Below are 14123 nucleotides of genomic sequence, written 5' to 3' on the forward strand. Positions count from 1 at the left end.
ATTTTTTCCCCCCCCCCTTTTTTCCCTTTTCTTTACTGCTTGAAAAGGGGGCTTTAAAGACTATACATGAGTATTTTCCCCAGCCTGGATTTGGCAGAACGGATTTTGGATACGTCTGCTAAGCAGCGGGCCTAAAAAGGTTTTGGGGGGGGGCTGTCCATGACCTCTTTGTCTCAGTGTTTGGCACAACTTTAATTCTTAATGCGAGTTGTGCCAATTGTGCTCTATGTAATTCCGTCGTTGGCCTAATTAACCTAATCCCAATCTCACTATCTTCAATATCGTTTCCCTATATAACCTTGTTGGCATGGTGATGTGTATCTGTTGGCCTCCAGTCACCCGCTGTGTTCCGCTGTGTCCCGTCCGCAGGTACATCAGCATCCTGCCCGTCATCCCCGTCACCCTGCACCTCAGCCCCCAGGACGGCCCGGAGTCCCCGCTCCACCCCCAGGACACACGGCTCCCCCCAGACCCCATCCCCAAGTTCTCCCCCCCGGACCTGCAGGCCACCGACCTCACCCTGTACAAGTGAGTACTCATTCAGTCATTCAGTCATTCAGTCAGAAGCACTGACAGTACAGGCAATCCTTTCACACAATGTTCACAACAATCTTGCTCAACCTCCACATATTTCTACAGGATGACAAACTCAATATTGTATCATCGTCCTGGCCTAGGCTGTCTATTTTTACACGTAGAGGGATTTGCACCTGCAAGATTTAGGTCGACAAGAAGGACCGTTTCCTTTGTATATTTGTGTATATTTTTTCTTTTCCTTTTGTGCTCGGTTCACGTCCTGACTCAAAGCAGCTGGAATCTGAAGCGCGATGCTTCTCCTAGTTTCGTGTTTCTAGGTCACTCCCGGCAGGAAGGTAAAGCCCAGTCTCTAGTGGCATGGAAACAGCAGTTGTCTTCTCCAGTGTAGCGATGTCAAGTATCAGTAGCTGATAGACACAAAGGGCAACGTGGGATATGTAGTGCAGTTGTTGGTTACGACCGGTGTTGCAGTGTAGTTCCCAGTCTCAGAGACCTATGTCCTTGAAGCTGATTGAACGATTAAGGTAAATATTTGGAGGCGGGAGGGACGGAGGGACGGGATGTCCTCCAGCTGAAGGCTAAGATAGCTTCACTCCAAGGCCATGGTCACACAGATACCAGATGTTCCCCAAGGTCAAAGTCTTGTGGGACAAGGAGTCAAAATGGGAGACCTGAACATGGTCAGGACCACCCTTTTGAATGCAACAAACATAAAACGGAACTATCGCCAGCTCTGGCATTACCGTAAACACATTGGCCCAATGCAAATCGCTCATTGGCTCTGGCTTTGAGTTTATAAATATCTTTTTTCTGAAGTCTTATAAAACTCTCTCAATCTCAATCAAGATAATAATGGCATTTAATATTGCAAAAGTTGCTTTCAGAAACACCATTTTTATGTTCAGTTTTACCATTGATATCAAGTGGCATGTAAACAGTTAATCCACTTCCTCACAATGTGTTAAAACACACTGTCTCTCTGGGTCAGGGTCTGTAGAAGGCCACTGGGTTTATGGTTCCCTTATCAGAAATAAACACACGCACAGGCACATGCACACAAACAGGTGGCACTGGACAAAGACTAGTGTATGTGTGCCATCCCCTTTTTCAAAACCATTGGCTCCCACACTCTGAGGCCTACACACTCCTTCGCTCAGCACCAGGCCATTGGCTGGCAGATTGCTCGTAAGATTCCAGAGATACGTGACGTTGCGGTGGAGAGAGTAACTGTCTCTCCTCTTTGGTTTGTAGACTGGGGTCTACTCTCACTCTCTCACTTCCTCATTGGCCTGTTTCAATCCGTATCGACCGGCTGGTTGACAGGCTTTGAAACACACACAAAGGTTACCACTGTGGCCAACTCAAAACAGCTGTATTAATAGTCCTAATCATGCCTTGTGGATGACAGATTTAGCACCGCAAAGGGAGAATTGAATCCCACTTTTGCTGAATTAAGGATATAGGCATTTAGCTCCTCATCAGAATGTATTCTATTTAGTATTAGGGTTTGTATCCGGTCCTCTTGGAATCAAAAGTCAGAATCTCAATCTTAGGTTTCATCTTTTGAGATTGGTAGCTTGGAGGTTTGATTCCAAACCCAAGGCTCTGAGTGACATCCCCAATGTCCTTAACCCAATCCCTCTACATTTAAGCATTTTTAGCAAGATCACTAATCCCTTACTTACCTTTGAACCCCTAACTGTATTCACTGTCACTTTGGATCACTGTTTCTCCGAAAAGACGTGTGTGACTGTAGGCATCATAATAATTATATATATATATATATATATATATACAGAAAAGCCTAGCTAAACACATATCATTGGGGATTCCTGAGAGTCCCAAGGCCAGATGTCATCCATTAGCATTAACACTCCTCATTGTCCCAGACCTCCTTCCTGAGACAAACTCACACACAGACAATGTGTCGATTTTGCTCCGTCATCTCACTGCGCTGGGAAAGTTGTCACTATTTGTCACACCAGACCCTGATCAATCAGGGCTCTGTTCCCTGCACCCGGGAGTGTAGTCACTGAGGCCACTGTGTGGACAGCCTGGGACCCACACTACCAGGGTTACAGGGTTGAGACCCCCACTACCAGGGTTAAAGGGTTGAGACCCCCACTACCAGGGTTACAGGGTTGAGACCCCCACTACCAGGGTTACAGGGTTGAGACCCCCACTACCAGGGTTACAGGGTTGAGACCCCCACTACCAGGTTTAAAGGGTTGAGAGTCCGACACTACCATGTTTAAAGGGTTGAGAGACCCACACTACCAGGGTTACAGGGTTGAGACCCCCACTACTAGGGTTACAGGGTTGAGACCCCCACTACCAGGGTTACAGGGTTGAGACCCCCACTACCAGGGTTACAGGGTTGAGACCCCCACTACCAGGGTTACAGGGTTGAGACCCCCACTACCAGGGTTACAGGGTTGAGACCCCCACTACCAGGGTTAAAGGGTTGAGACCCCCACTACCAGGGTTAAAGGGTTGAGACCCCCACTACCAGGGTTACAGGGTTGAGACCCCCACTGCCAGGGTTACAGGGTTGAGACCCCCACTGCCAGGGTTACAGGGTTGAGACCCCCACTGCCAGGGTTACAGGGTTGAGGCCCACACATTACCAGGGTTACAGGGTTGAGACCCACACATTACCAGGGTTACAGGGTGGAGAACCACACATTACCAGGGTTACAGGGTTGAGGCCCACACATTACCAGGGTTACAGGGTGGAGAACCACACCTCCAGGGTTAGAGGCCAACACCACCAACGGTCCATATCAAATCCATTGTTCCCATCCAACATGAAAATGACAATGCATGGTTGTCTACACGTGCTCAGTCACATTGCTGTGTCAGTTTCTTCTGGTGCAGCAATGTTACATTCCACACCAAGTGTGTTAGCGTGCAAATGTGAGGTCGAGTCACAGCAGTACTGTTTCTTCACCACCGGGGTTCAGCGTTTGCATGAGATCTGCTGGTTCCCTGGGGGGGGGGGGTGTGTGTGTGAACTTTCCTCTGGATATTTCATGCTAGGTAATTTCTGTTGGCTATGCTTCAGACGGTATGTCAGCTGTTGGCCTTGACGAAAACTAACTCCAGTTGAAGGTACTTCAAAGGGATAAAAGGTGAACCTGTTTAACCCTCCATCCCTCCCTCCCCCCCCCTGCAGGGTTGCAGCTCTGGGCCTGGCTGCCGGGGTCCTGCTGGTCCTGCTGTTGTTCTGTCTCTACCGGGTTCTCTGTCCGCGCAACTACGGCCAGAACGGCGTGTCCCACGGACGCCGTCGCCGCGGCGACCTGCCCTGCGACGACTACGGCTACTCGCCGCCAGTCAGCGAGATCTCGCCGCTGCTGCTGAGGGGACACAGCATGGTGGGCAACACGTGTATCCCCAGCATAAGCACCTCCCCTTTGAATGCAACAAGATGAAACAGAACTATCGCCAGCTCTGGCATTACTGTAAACGCATTGGCCCAATGCAAATCACTCATTGGCTCTGGCTTTGAGTTTATAAATGTAACGATGCTGAGTGGACGTTTGATCTAAGGTTCTTTATCAGTTACTCATTCCACAGGCCCATGTATCTCTCCCTGTGTCCGGCGATATTGCCAGAAAAAAGTATTTGGTGGCCTTAATGGATCACCTGTGCTAGAACAACCGTGTTTCCTATGTTTAATCTTTATTTGTTTCCCCCCCACCTCTAGGACATAGAGTGCCTGGCAAGTGACGGGATGCTGCTGGCCAGCTGCTGTCTGGCGGGTCAGATCCGCGTGTGGGACGCCCAGACCGGAGACTGCCTTACCGTCATCCCCAACCACAAGTGAGATCACACACTGCACCTAGACACACAGGCCTCCTTGCCTCCAGAGCAGAGAAACTTCATGGGTCATTCGAACAGCAAACATTTAGCAAGATAGTTCTTGCAAGTATATTTTATGCATATATAATAACATCTCTCGTCACAAACTCCCACCTCTTTGTCTTTTTTGCCTCACTCTGTATTGTTTTCTCTCTCTCACTCTCACTCTCTCTCGCTCTCTCTCAGACTGAGGCGGAGCAGCAGCAGTGGCTGCTGGGAGCAGCGGGGCGCCAGCTGGGACGGGGCGGGCGGCGCCTGCGACCCGGAGGGCCTGGGCTGCGAGGGGGGCCGTGACCCCTGCGTGGGCGGGGACAGCGCGTCGGAGGAGGAGGGCGGCGGCTTCCCGTTCCGCCGGCACGCGGCCCCCCTCCGCCCGCCCCTCTTCACCGACCAGCCGGACCTCACGCCCCTCATCGACACCAACTTCGACGCCCAGCTGCCCCCCTCCTCCGTCCACGCCAGCCCGCCCCGCGGCGCCGCCTTCGACTACGGCGGCCTCGTGGAGCGCGCCTACACGGAGCACGAGCCCCCCTCGCCCGCCGCCTACCCCTCCCCCTCCCCCTCCTCGTACTCCTCCTCCCCGCCCGCCGCAGGCTTCGCCAACTGCAGGCGGAGCCCCGTGGAGGCCCAGGACCGGGGCTTCGCCTGCGGGCACCCCCCCACGGCGGACTGGGAGGGCTCTGTCTGGGCCATGGAGCTCCGGGGAAACCTGATCGCCGCAGGCAGGAGCACCGGCAAGCTACAGGTATCAGGAAATACTGCTGCAGTAACCAGTGTTGGCCTGAAGAGGGCATTGTTGCAGGTTTTTTTTTTTTTAAGTCTAAGCCCCTGTGTCTTTCTCTGCTAATAGTGGACTGTTGACCCCTTGGATGTTTCACCAGATTTCAATTCTAAGCGATGGTTCCCCTTTAGGGCTGAATAGCAGCTTCAGAGTTGAATTAAAGGTAGCATACTGTGTGGTGTTATTGTGCGTAACGATGGGATGTGCTGTTGTTGCAGCTGTGGGACGCAGTGGAAGGATCGCTACGCTGCAGCAACGAGGAGGGAGCCTCTGGAATAACAGCCCTGGCCTTCCTCAACAACAGGTAACACTCACACACTCACTCACTCACTCACTGCACCCAAGCATGCAAACACACTTTTTAAACTGATATTTAACGCGTTCAATAGGGCGTTTTCATCGCAGTCAAATGAGCTCCTCCGTTTTTCTTTTTGTAAGGTGTATATTCATTACGTGACTGTTGCGAATAAACAGATTTCCTCTACACAATCGTCCCTTATTGTTTCCCACAAACGTCTATCTTGATGTAATTTTGCACAAGCTTACGACTAGGAGTGTTATCGATTAGTTATCTTATAATAACCCTAGTTCTATGATGTAGGTGAAGTTTAGGCTTTGCCTTATGGGCCTAAGCTGAGCTTAGGTTAGCTGATCCAAGTCACTTTACATGTCAGATGATTTTTTTAAATAAAAGCATGGTCAAATGCTTTAAACAGTGACTTCTGATTTCGACATCTCCAAGAAGACATAACGTATCAAGATCCATTAGTTTGCCCATATCACCCAGCCCGACTTACATGCACGGCGACACACAAATTCACTCTCACACACACACACACATCTCTCTCTTTGTCTCCCTCCCTCCCATCCCCAGGATCGTGGCCGCCCGGCTGGATGGTTCTCTGGACTTCTTCACAGTGGAGCTCAACAAGCCTCCTGGAATGCTGCAGTACAGAGGTGAGACACGGCCCTGATGCGCTGCAGTCTACCTAGCAACACTCTTTAGACAGTCAGCCTCCAGCTTAATCGATGGGTCGGCGTTAACGCGACTGGTTGGTTAAATGGTAGACGTGTTGAAATGTGTGGTAACAATTGGGTGAACACTTAGCCTTTTATGAATCATTGTTAATATAATGATGAACCTTTCAGTTAACCTGCTGTTAGTGGGTGTCCCACATCATTTAGTGTGTGTGTGTGTGTGTGTGTGTGTGTGTGTGTGTGTGTGTGTGTGTGTGTGTGTGTGTGTGTGTGTGTGTGTGTCACCTGCAGGGGCCCCTGGGCGTGGCTCCATGCCCCCCTCCCCGTGCTACAGTAGTGAGGACCTGATCAGCTGTCAGCTGACCCGCTCGGTCCTGTGCGCTCACCAGAAGCCCATCACCGTGCTGAGGGCCGCCGCGGGCCGCGTGGTCACCGGCAGCCAGGACCACACCGTCAGGGTGGGCGCACAGCACACCTGTTATCACCGCACATATCACTTCAAACATCACTTCAGCTCAAGGGTCCACTCCCCTGGCAGTACACAGACTGACAATACTGCAAACTAAGCCATAGCTTAGGGTTTACATCTTTTTTTCTGTCTCAAAGATAATTGTTGTTTTTTTTGTTAACCCTAACACTAAACCTTACCTGACAACTAAGTCAACCAAGTGTGGAAATAACATGGCATGAGAGCAGAGGTCCCCTGGGCGAAAGTCCTGTACTTGACCCATTCATCCACCACCACTTCCTCCATTAATGTGTTTCCTCCATACACCGACTCGGTCGCTGTTCCTACCTCGTCCCCTGACTTTCCGCATCCTGTCTGGCAGATTCCATGGAAGCTTTCCATGGAATCTTTTCCAAGCGTCTTCTCTGTTTGGGATGGGTGGGTTGATCAGAGCAAAAGAGGCACGTTCCACTCAGAAGCACCCGTCACACCTGTCTCCAGGCAGAGTAGTGAAAGATGACATGACCTGGCACCAATGATCTATCAATACGACCCATCAAAATTCATTGAACGCACAAGTCAGTCGCTAATGTTCTAAAGACGAAGGCATTAGAATACTGAAAGAAGACTTGAATACCTACCGGACCGATCGACTATGTAGATATTTTTGTTCATTGCACTTGTTCATATCGGTTATCAGTTATGTTCACTTGTTCATATGAGGGAATGCGGGGATATTCACCCTTTCACAATGAGCTGTTCAGTATCTCCACATGCATGTCGGTGTTAACGGTGTTACTTTAGAAGCTATTTCAGTGAGGACGTAGGAGAAACCTCTGTGCCTGCTTCACTCTTAATACACTGTGGTCCACTCTCGCTCTCTGACTGCCAAACAGCCTGGTGCTCCCTCACTACCAGGGGGCCCCAGCTGCCGCCCAACACAATTCTGATTGTTTGCTGTCCTCGCTCCACAGCGATGGAACGAGCTCCCCCCTGACATCAGCACCGCCTTAACCCTTCAGATCTCGCCGACTGACACTCATCTGAACAGACGCAATGAAAACATAAAACTCAAATGAGCCCTTGTTTCTCTAATGGCACACTTGAAACTGTTTGCTTCTGTAGGATTATTATGTTCTCACATGAATCATGCTCAACGAGCATTAGCTAAATCCATGTAATGTAATGGCCCCATGTTTCTCTGCGTGTTCCCAGGTATACCGGCTGGACGACTCCTGCTGCCTGTTCACCCTGCAGGGCCACTCGGGAGCCATCACAGCCATCTACATAGACGAGGTGGGCTCCCTGTCTCTCTCTCTCTGGCTCTGTGCCATAGTGCTGCACTTCTTTCAGACCAGTAAAAAGCTGTGGCTGTTAATGAAGTCAATGTGTTGCAAGTAGATCTGTCAATAAATAATAATAATAATAATAATAAATTAAAGGAATGCAATGAATATCTATTGTTGATTTGAATTGTACATTAATTATGATTTCATATCAAAGGTAGATATTAGGGTGGCAGGTGTTCTCTTATAGCCTGTGTGTGTGTTGTGTGTGTGTGTGTTTGTGTGTATGTCTACACTTGCTGTTGTGTGACCGTCTGCTTGAACCCCCCCTGCAGACCATGGTCTTGGCCAGTGGGGGGCAGGACGGCGCCATCTGTCTGTGGGACGTCCTCACAGGAAGTCGTGTCAGCCACGTGTATGGTCACCGCGGCGACGTGACCTCCCTGGTCTGCACCAACACCTGCGTCATCAGCTCGGGGCTGGACGACCTCATCTGCATCTGGGACCGCAGTACGGGCATCAAGCTGTACTCCATACAGCAGGTATGTGCTGTTGAACTACAAGTCCCATGGTCCCCCTCTGCATGTGTGTGTGGCTGGGATCATCTCTCAGTCACCTGTTTATCGGCCGTGGTTCTTGTGACGTGGATTAGAGGTCTTACACGGGTCTACCCGAACCCTAGGATTTGAGACCCAACCCGGACCCATACAGGTTATCATAAGTTTAATCAGAATGATCAACGGTCTTAGCAGTATAATTGCATTTTTAGTAGCAATTTTCATATATATCCCATCGCCAAAATGTTGACAATATATAATTGACTGAATTGGTGCAAATGACAGTCCCCCACCAAAAACAAGTGACGTAGACTGCCTTTTTATAGACGTTTGTGCTTTAGATATAGTGACACTATGGTGTATGGTAAAACTTCTGTATACTTTGCCACCTAAATAATATATTCATATTTAGGATCCGACCCCTGGCCGGTATAAGGAAAGCTAGCACTACGCTACTCTACCCTTTACGAGTGAAGAACACTCAGCTGACCTCTCCCCTACAGGAGTAACATATGCTAAGCTACCACTAGGCTAACCTCTCTCCTCCAGGGGCAAAACACGCTAAACTAGTGCTGGGCTAATCCCTCCCATGCAGGAGTAAAGAATGCCACGCTAGCTTGGTAGCTTCAGGGGTAAAATATGCTAAATTAGCACTAGGCTTACCTCTCCTTTAGAGGAGTAAAGAACACTAAGCTAACGCAAGGCTAAACTCTCCCCTCAAGGAGTAAAGAACACTAAGCTAACGCGAGGCTACCCTCTCCCCTAGAGGAGTAAAGAGTGCTAAGCTAGCTCTAGGCTACCCTCTCCCCTAGAGGAGTAAAGAACACTAAGCTAACGCGAGGCTAAACTTTCCCCTAGAGGAGTAAAGAACACTTAGCTAATGCTATGCTCACCTTTCCCCTCCAATAGTAAAGACTCCCAACCTGAGACTAAGCTAAGCCGCCTCTCTCCTGCAGGAGGTGGGCTGCGGGGACAGTCTCGGGGTGATCTCGGACTCCCTGCTGGTGACGGGGGGCCAGGGCTGCGTGTCCTTCTGGGACCTGAACTTCGGGGACCTGCTGCAGACGGTGTACCTGGGCCAGACCAGCGACGGCCAGGGCGTCCGCCAGCTGCTGGTGCTGGACAACGCGGCCATCGTCTGCGACTTCGGCAGTGAGCTCAGCCTGGTGTACGTGCCCTCTGTGTTGGAGAAGCTGGACTGAGAGAGATAGAGAGAGACACACGCACACAGACAGACTGACGGAGACGGAGAAAGAGGGAGACCAAAGACTCTTCTGGACTCCATGCGTGTGTGTCAGAGGGGAGTGTCTTATTAGAGAAGTCCGTAAAGGGTCTGCTTCTGCAGCCTGGAACCCCCCCCTAAGCCCGGAGTTAACCGTGGGGCCCCCTAGGGGGTGGAGGGACTCAGGGCCCCTGCAGAGGTAACCTTTGACTCTTTTGCTTGGAGGTCATGAGTCTTTTTAGGTTTGTTTTTTTGTCAGAGCTGGCTGTTTTGATGCTCTCCGAGGAAGACGACAAAGCGCTCGCCAGCTTCTATTTCTACGTTTCTATTTTCTACGTTCTACGTGGATGCGGTTCTGCCCTCTATGCTGCTGATATGGGAGGGGCTTAACAGCCCGCCTTAGTGAGGAGAGGAAGACGATGCTGTCATTGTCTTGAATTCATGTGTTGTTTATTGTTATTATTTTTGCAGGCTGCCTAGCTTGTTAGCATAGCTTAGCCGTAGCGCACGGTCAGTGGGGGACCCATTGGAACTGGTTGAAGCACACACATTTTGTGATTGTGTGTTTGTGTGTGTGAGAAAGAGAGACAGAAATAAATGAAAACACAGGCAGCAATCAATAGAGAGACACGCACACAAGTAACCAGATTTAATTACTGTAACTAAAGTTATCTTCCCGAGTGGGGGGAACTGTTTTTTATATGTATAAAATCTATTTATTAGTAAAGACATTTTGAATTCTTTATAAAACGCTAAACCTCGTTCCAAGAAATTATCTCATTAATATAATTTCTTTTTTTAGTGTAGGGCCGGAAGGTTAATTATGAAATGTAATGATTGTTTTCTAATACTGAACACAAGGTAGTGTTTCTGGGACTCTGAGGCGCGGCCTAGCCTAGTGCTGGAGAATGAGCTTGATGCTAAAGAATCAGCCCAGTGTTGGAGTAGGCCTACTAACCTAGAAGCTGAAGTACTAGCCTAGCACTGAAGCATTAGTCTAGCATGGAGACACTAGCCTGCGCTAGCGTTGAAGCACTAGCACTAGACTAGCGCTTTCTGAGTTACTGATCCTGAATGGAACAACCTCCGTTTATTACACCACCGGTCCCCACAACAGGTGAATATTCACCGTGAGTTTACACTGTCCCAACTGCACCGGGCCCCCCGTGAGATGTTTTGGACTCGCTGTTTACTGGACATGTTTCAGAACAAATGAAATCAAGTTGTCTGGACCGCAAGTATTTTATTTTTTTATTTTTGGGGGGTTGAGGTGTGTAATGAAATTAGTGGTAGTGTGTTGGTAGAGTAGTCCAGTGTTGTTGATGTTTGTTTTTTTGTTCACAGTCCACTTTGACCCGAAAGCATGTAGGATTCATTACATGATGCATTACACTGATTCACTTGAGTTCCCCATACCGCCCCACTCTATAGACTCGTCTTTGAAGGTTTCCCGTGCCTAACAGTACACAACACACTTCTCTAATGTGGGACCAGTGTTTATTTACCTGCTGGTTTATACTGCTCTCTACCTTCCCCTTATTGGGAGTATCAAATATCAATATTTACGTAATGGGAGATGGGCATGCTGGTTTAGGGCTGCCAGGGAATGTCTCTTCTTCTGTGGGGGGGATGGCACACAGCAGGACCAGAGTTTACATGTAACAGTAAAGGCCCATCAACTGTCCCCCATGTTTACCTGCAGGTATAGGTGCCTCGAATGATGGTGGGAATCCCCCTGGTCCTTAAGGTGACTGAGGCGGACCTTGTTAAACCAACCATTAATTTGCTGTCGTCCAAACTGGCTTTGGAGACACTGATCTTATATGCACACGTGGGACCGTTAGTTTTTATGATATCGATACCTTTTGATGATCGTTGAGTAAAACGTGAAAATTATCTCATGAATATAATTTCTTTTTTTAGTGTAGGGTTGAAATCGAGTTCCCTTGATGATGGACGAGCTGGCCGTCGTTTGTTGATGCATAAAGTGTTCTAGACCCCGTCTGAACTACTGTCAGTCATCCACCAGTCCTAGGCAGCAGACGTCCTCTCAAAGAGACCTCTCTGTTCACTTAGATAAGGATTCATCTTGGGGTGGCTCTACATTTAGTTTACATTGTTGTCAAAGTGGATTGTGAAACATAGTATGAGAAGAAAGTGTGTGTGTGTGTGTGTGTGTGTGTGTGTGTGTGTGTGTGTGTGTGTGTGTGTGTGTGTGTGTGTGTGTGTGTGTGTGTGTGTGTGTGTGTGTGTGTGTGTGTGTGTGTGAGAGAGAGATATCCCAACCCGCCGTCATGTGGTAAATGTTTCACTGATGCTTGTGATACATACACAGAATGTATTTCATCTGTAGTGAGTAAGCCATCATCTAACCCTTAGTGAATGTACCATGTCCAGAAGGCCGGCTTCAACCCCAGAAACTGTTTTTCGTTTACTGTATCTTTCCGGCGCTTTAACCCGTGCACTAGGCCTACTAATGCTCCCAGAAGCTTGTGCTCACACACACACACACACACACACACACACACACACACACACACACACACACACACACACACACACACACACACACACACACACACACACACACACACACACACACACACACACACACACACACACACACACACACACACACACACACACACACACTTTTTATAACACTTTTATCAAGGCGCTAACATGAACACCAGTGAAATTTAGTCCTGAAGCTAGGCTACCTGTAGCACCTTATCACTGGAGCACAGCTAAATGGAGGTGGTCTGTTTTTTGTTTCTTTTTAAACATTCACATTCTTGTCAAAATTAATATTATATTGATATTGTGGTGCGAGACTGAGACTGGAATTTTGTTATCGTCGTGTCACGATAACACCTAAATGATGATATCTCAACGTATGCTGATGGTTTCTAAGGACGTGTGTTCGGGCCTAGAGAACAACATCGGATTATCTATAGCAAAATGCTTAAGCAATGCTTTTTTTTTTTTTTTTATCGTAATATCGCTCAGCTAGCGTCACACCTTCCCCCCAGCAACGGAACCTTCAGACTATCACAGCCCTGCCCGCTGGTTCCCATGGCAATCAAGAGCTGCCTCCATCAATGAGTGTTAATTTATTAGCGATTTGGTTTGTCGTATAGACGCGTAGGTGAGGAAGCTTTCAGACGTGTACTTGGATATTATTTTTCTGTGAATGTGAAATTGGTTATTCTGGACTCTCTTGGAGGTGGTATTTGTGGGCGGGGGGGAGAGAGACAAGGTGAATTAAGATAGATTCACCCCCTTTTGGAAGATAAGTTCCACATATATCACCTATACCACCAATCCAAGGTAAACTGTAAACAAGCAGTCGGTTGTTGCTAACGTTTCTGGATGGATTGATCTAAATGTACCTCGTATCCAATAATACAAGTGTGTTGATTGCGATCAATATTTTAGTTGTCCCCCAAGTGACCATATCAACGCTAGTTTCAGCGCCGTTCCCACAGCAACTGTACAGTTAAACGGTTTTATTTGTATGGCTGATGCACACATGACCCTCTGCTCTGGCTGTCAAGACAGGAAGATACAATGATCCATCTTGGGTTTGATGTCGCCGTGGAAACAAGCGAGAAAAGGAGTGTGGTAGACAGTGGGTTAGCTGAGGAGACAGGAAGGTAGTCGGGGCTCTACTGCAGCCCTCTCTTCATACCTCTTCTTCTACTATTTTGTAACCCAAGGTGAAACACTTTGTACTAATTTTCAAATAAAGAAGCTTTGATACCACACGTTTTCAAATTGGTTGGAGTCATAATTTTCATATGGAATCTGGTGTATAAGACCAGATTCTATGGACAATAGAATATCAGGCATGCAAACTAGTCACCTTTCGGCGAAATTCGCTGTTTTTTAAACATAATTGGCCACTTGTGTGATTCGTGGAGGTCCATTGAGAAAACATTGGGAGTAGGGGGTGGTCTACAGTCTGACGAAAACGAGACGGTAACTAAATAAAAATTTAGGATGACAAAAAGTACAACGAAATCTTTTGACACTTTCGTTAACAAATAAAAACGAGACTAAAATGTAAGCGGGACGATTTGGGAAGCGATCCAATCAGAACTAAGCTCTTTAAGTACTGATCGTCCCGCCTGGCAGGTCAACTAGCAGCGCCGCAAGAAAGTGTCCCTTTGTAAACAGTTTGGCGCAACAATCACCGGTTAAAACACAACCAACTTGAAGTCATTGGCAGACGAGTCATCCCAAAATTCATGCAAAGATAAGCATCCTTAAACCGTTTTTTTCTTTCAAGCTTATGTTATGTGCGTTTTCGCTAAAATTGGAATACAATACAAGCTGAAAGAAACCGTTGTCCTGTAACAGTAGGCCTACTGGAGCTCTGTGCTGTCGACACCACAGCGGGGCACAGAAACACAGGATTCACTGTGGTTTCTGTGACATGAGAAACACT

The 14123-nt window shown here is 48.2% G+C and overlaps 1 protein-coding gene across 6 annotated transcripts in view; it reads left to right on the forward strand.

The window, feature by feature from the left end:
- Positions 1 to 13418, forward strand: part of scap (SREBF chaperone) — a 35989-nt gene extending 22571 nt beyond the window's left edge. For all 6 annotated transcript variants that reach the window (XM_084471515.1, XM_084471516.1, XM_084471517.1 and 3 more), the window contains exons 14-23: positions 370 to 528; positions 3713 to 3914; positions 4247 to 4362; positions 4588 to 5146; positions 5401 to 5486; positions 6057 to 6139; positions 6452 to 6618; positions 7824 to 7904; positions 8230 to 8436; positions 9408 to 13418. In XM_084471515.1, coding sequence (XP_084327641.1) covers positions 370 to 528; positions 3713 to 3914; positions 4247 to 4362; positions 4588 to 5146; positions 5401 to 5486; positions 6057 to 6139; positions 6452 to 6618; positions 7824 to 7904; positions 8230 to 8436; positions 9408 to 9653 — 1906 coding nt within the window. In that variant the 3' untranslated portion in view covers positions 9654 to 13418. The remainder of the gene's footprint in view (positions 1 to 369; positions 529 to 3712; positions 3915 to 4246; positions 4363 to 4587; positions 5147 to 5400; positions 5487 to 6056; positions 6140 to 6451; positions 6619 to 7823; positions 7905 to 8229; positions 8437 to 9407) is intronic.
- Positions 13419 to 14123: the final 705 nt, after the last annotated feature.

This window comes from Micromesistius poutassou (assembly GCF_964030765.1).
Source record: "Micromesistius poutassou genome assembly, chromosome: 8".
In the NCBI taxonomy this organism is placed as follows: domain Eukaryota; kingdom Metazoa; phylum Chordata; class Actinopteri; order Gadiformes; family Gadidae; genus Micromesistius; species Micromesistius poutassou.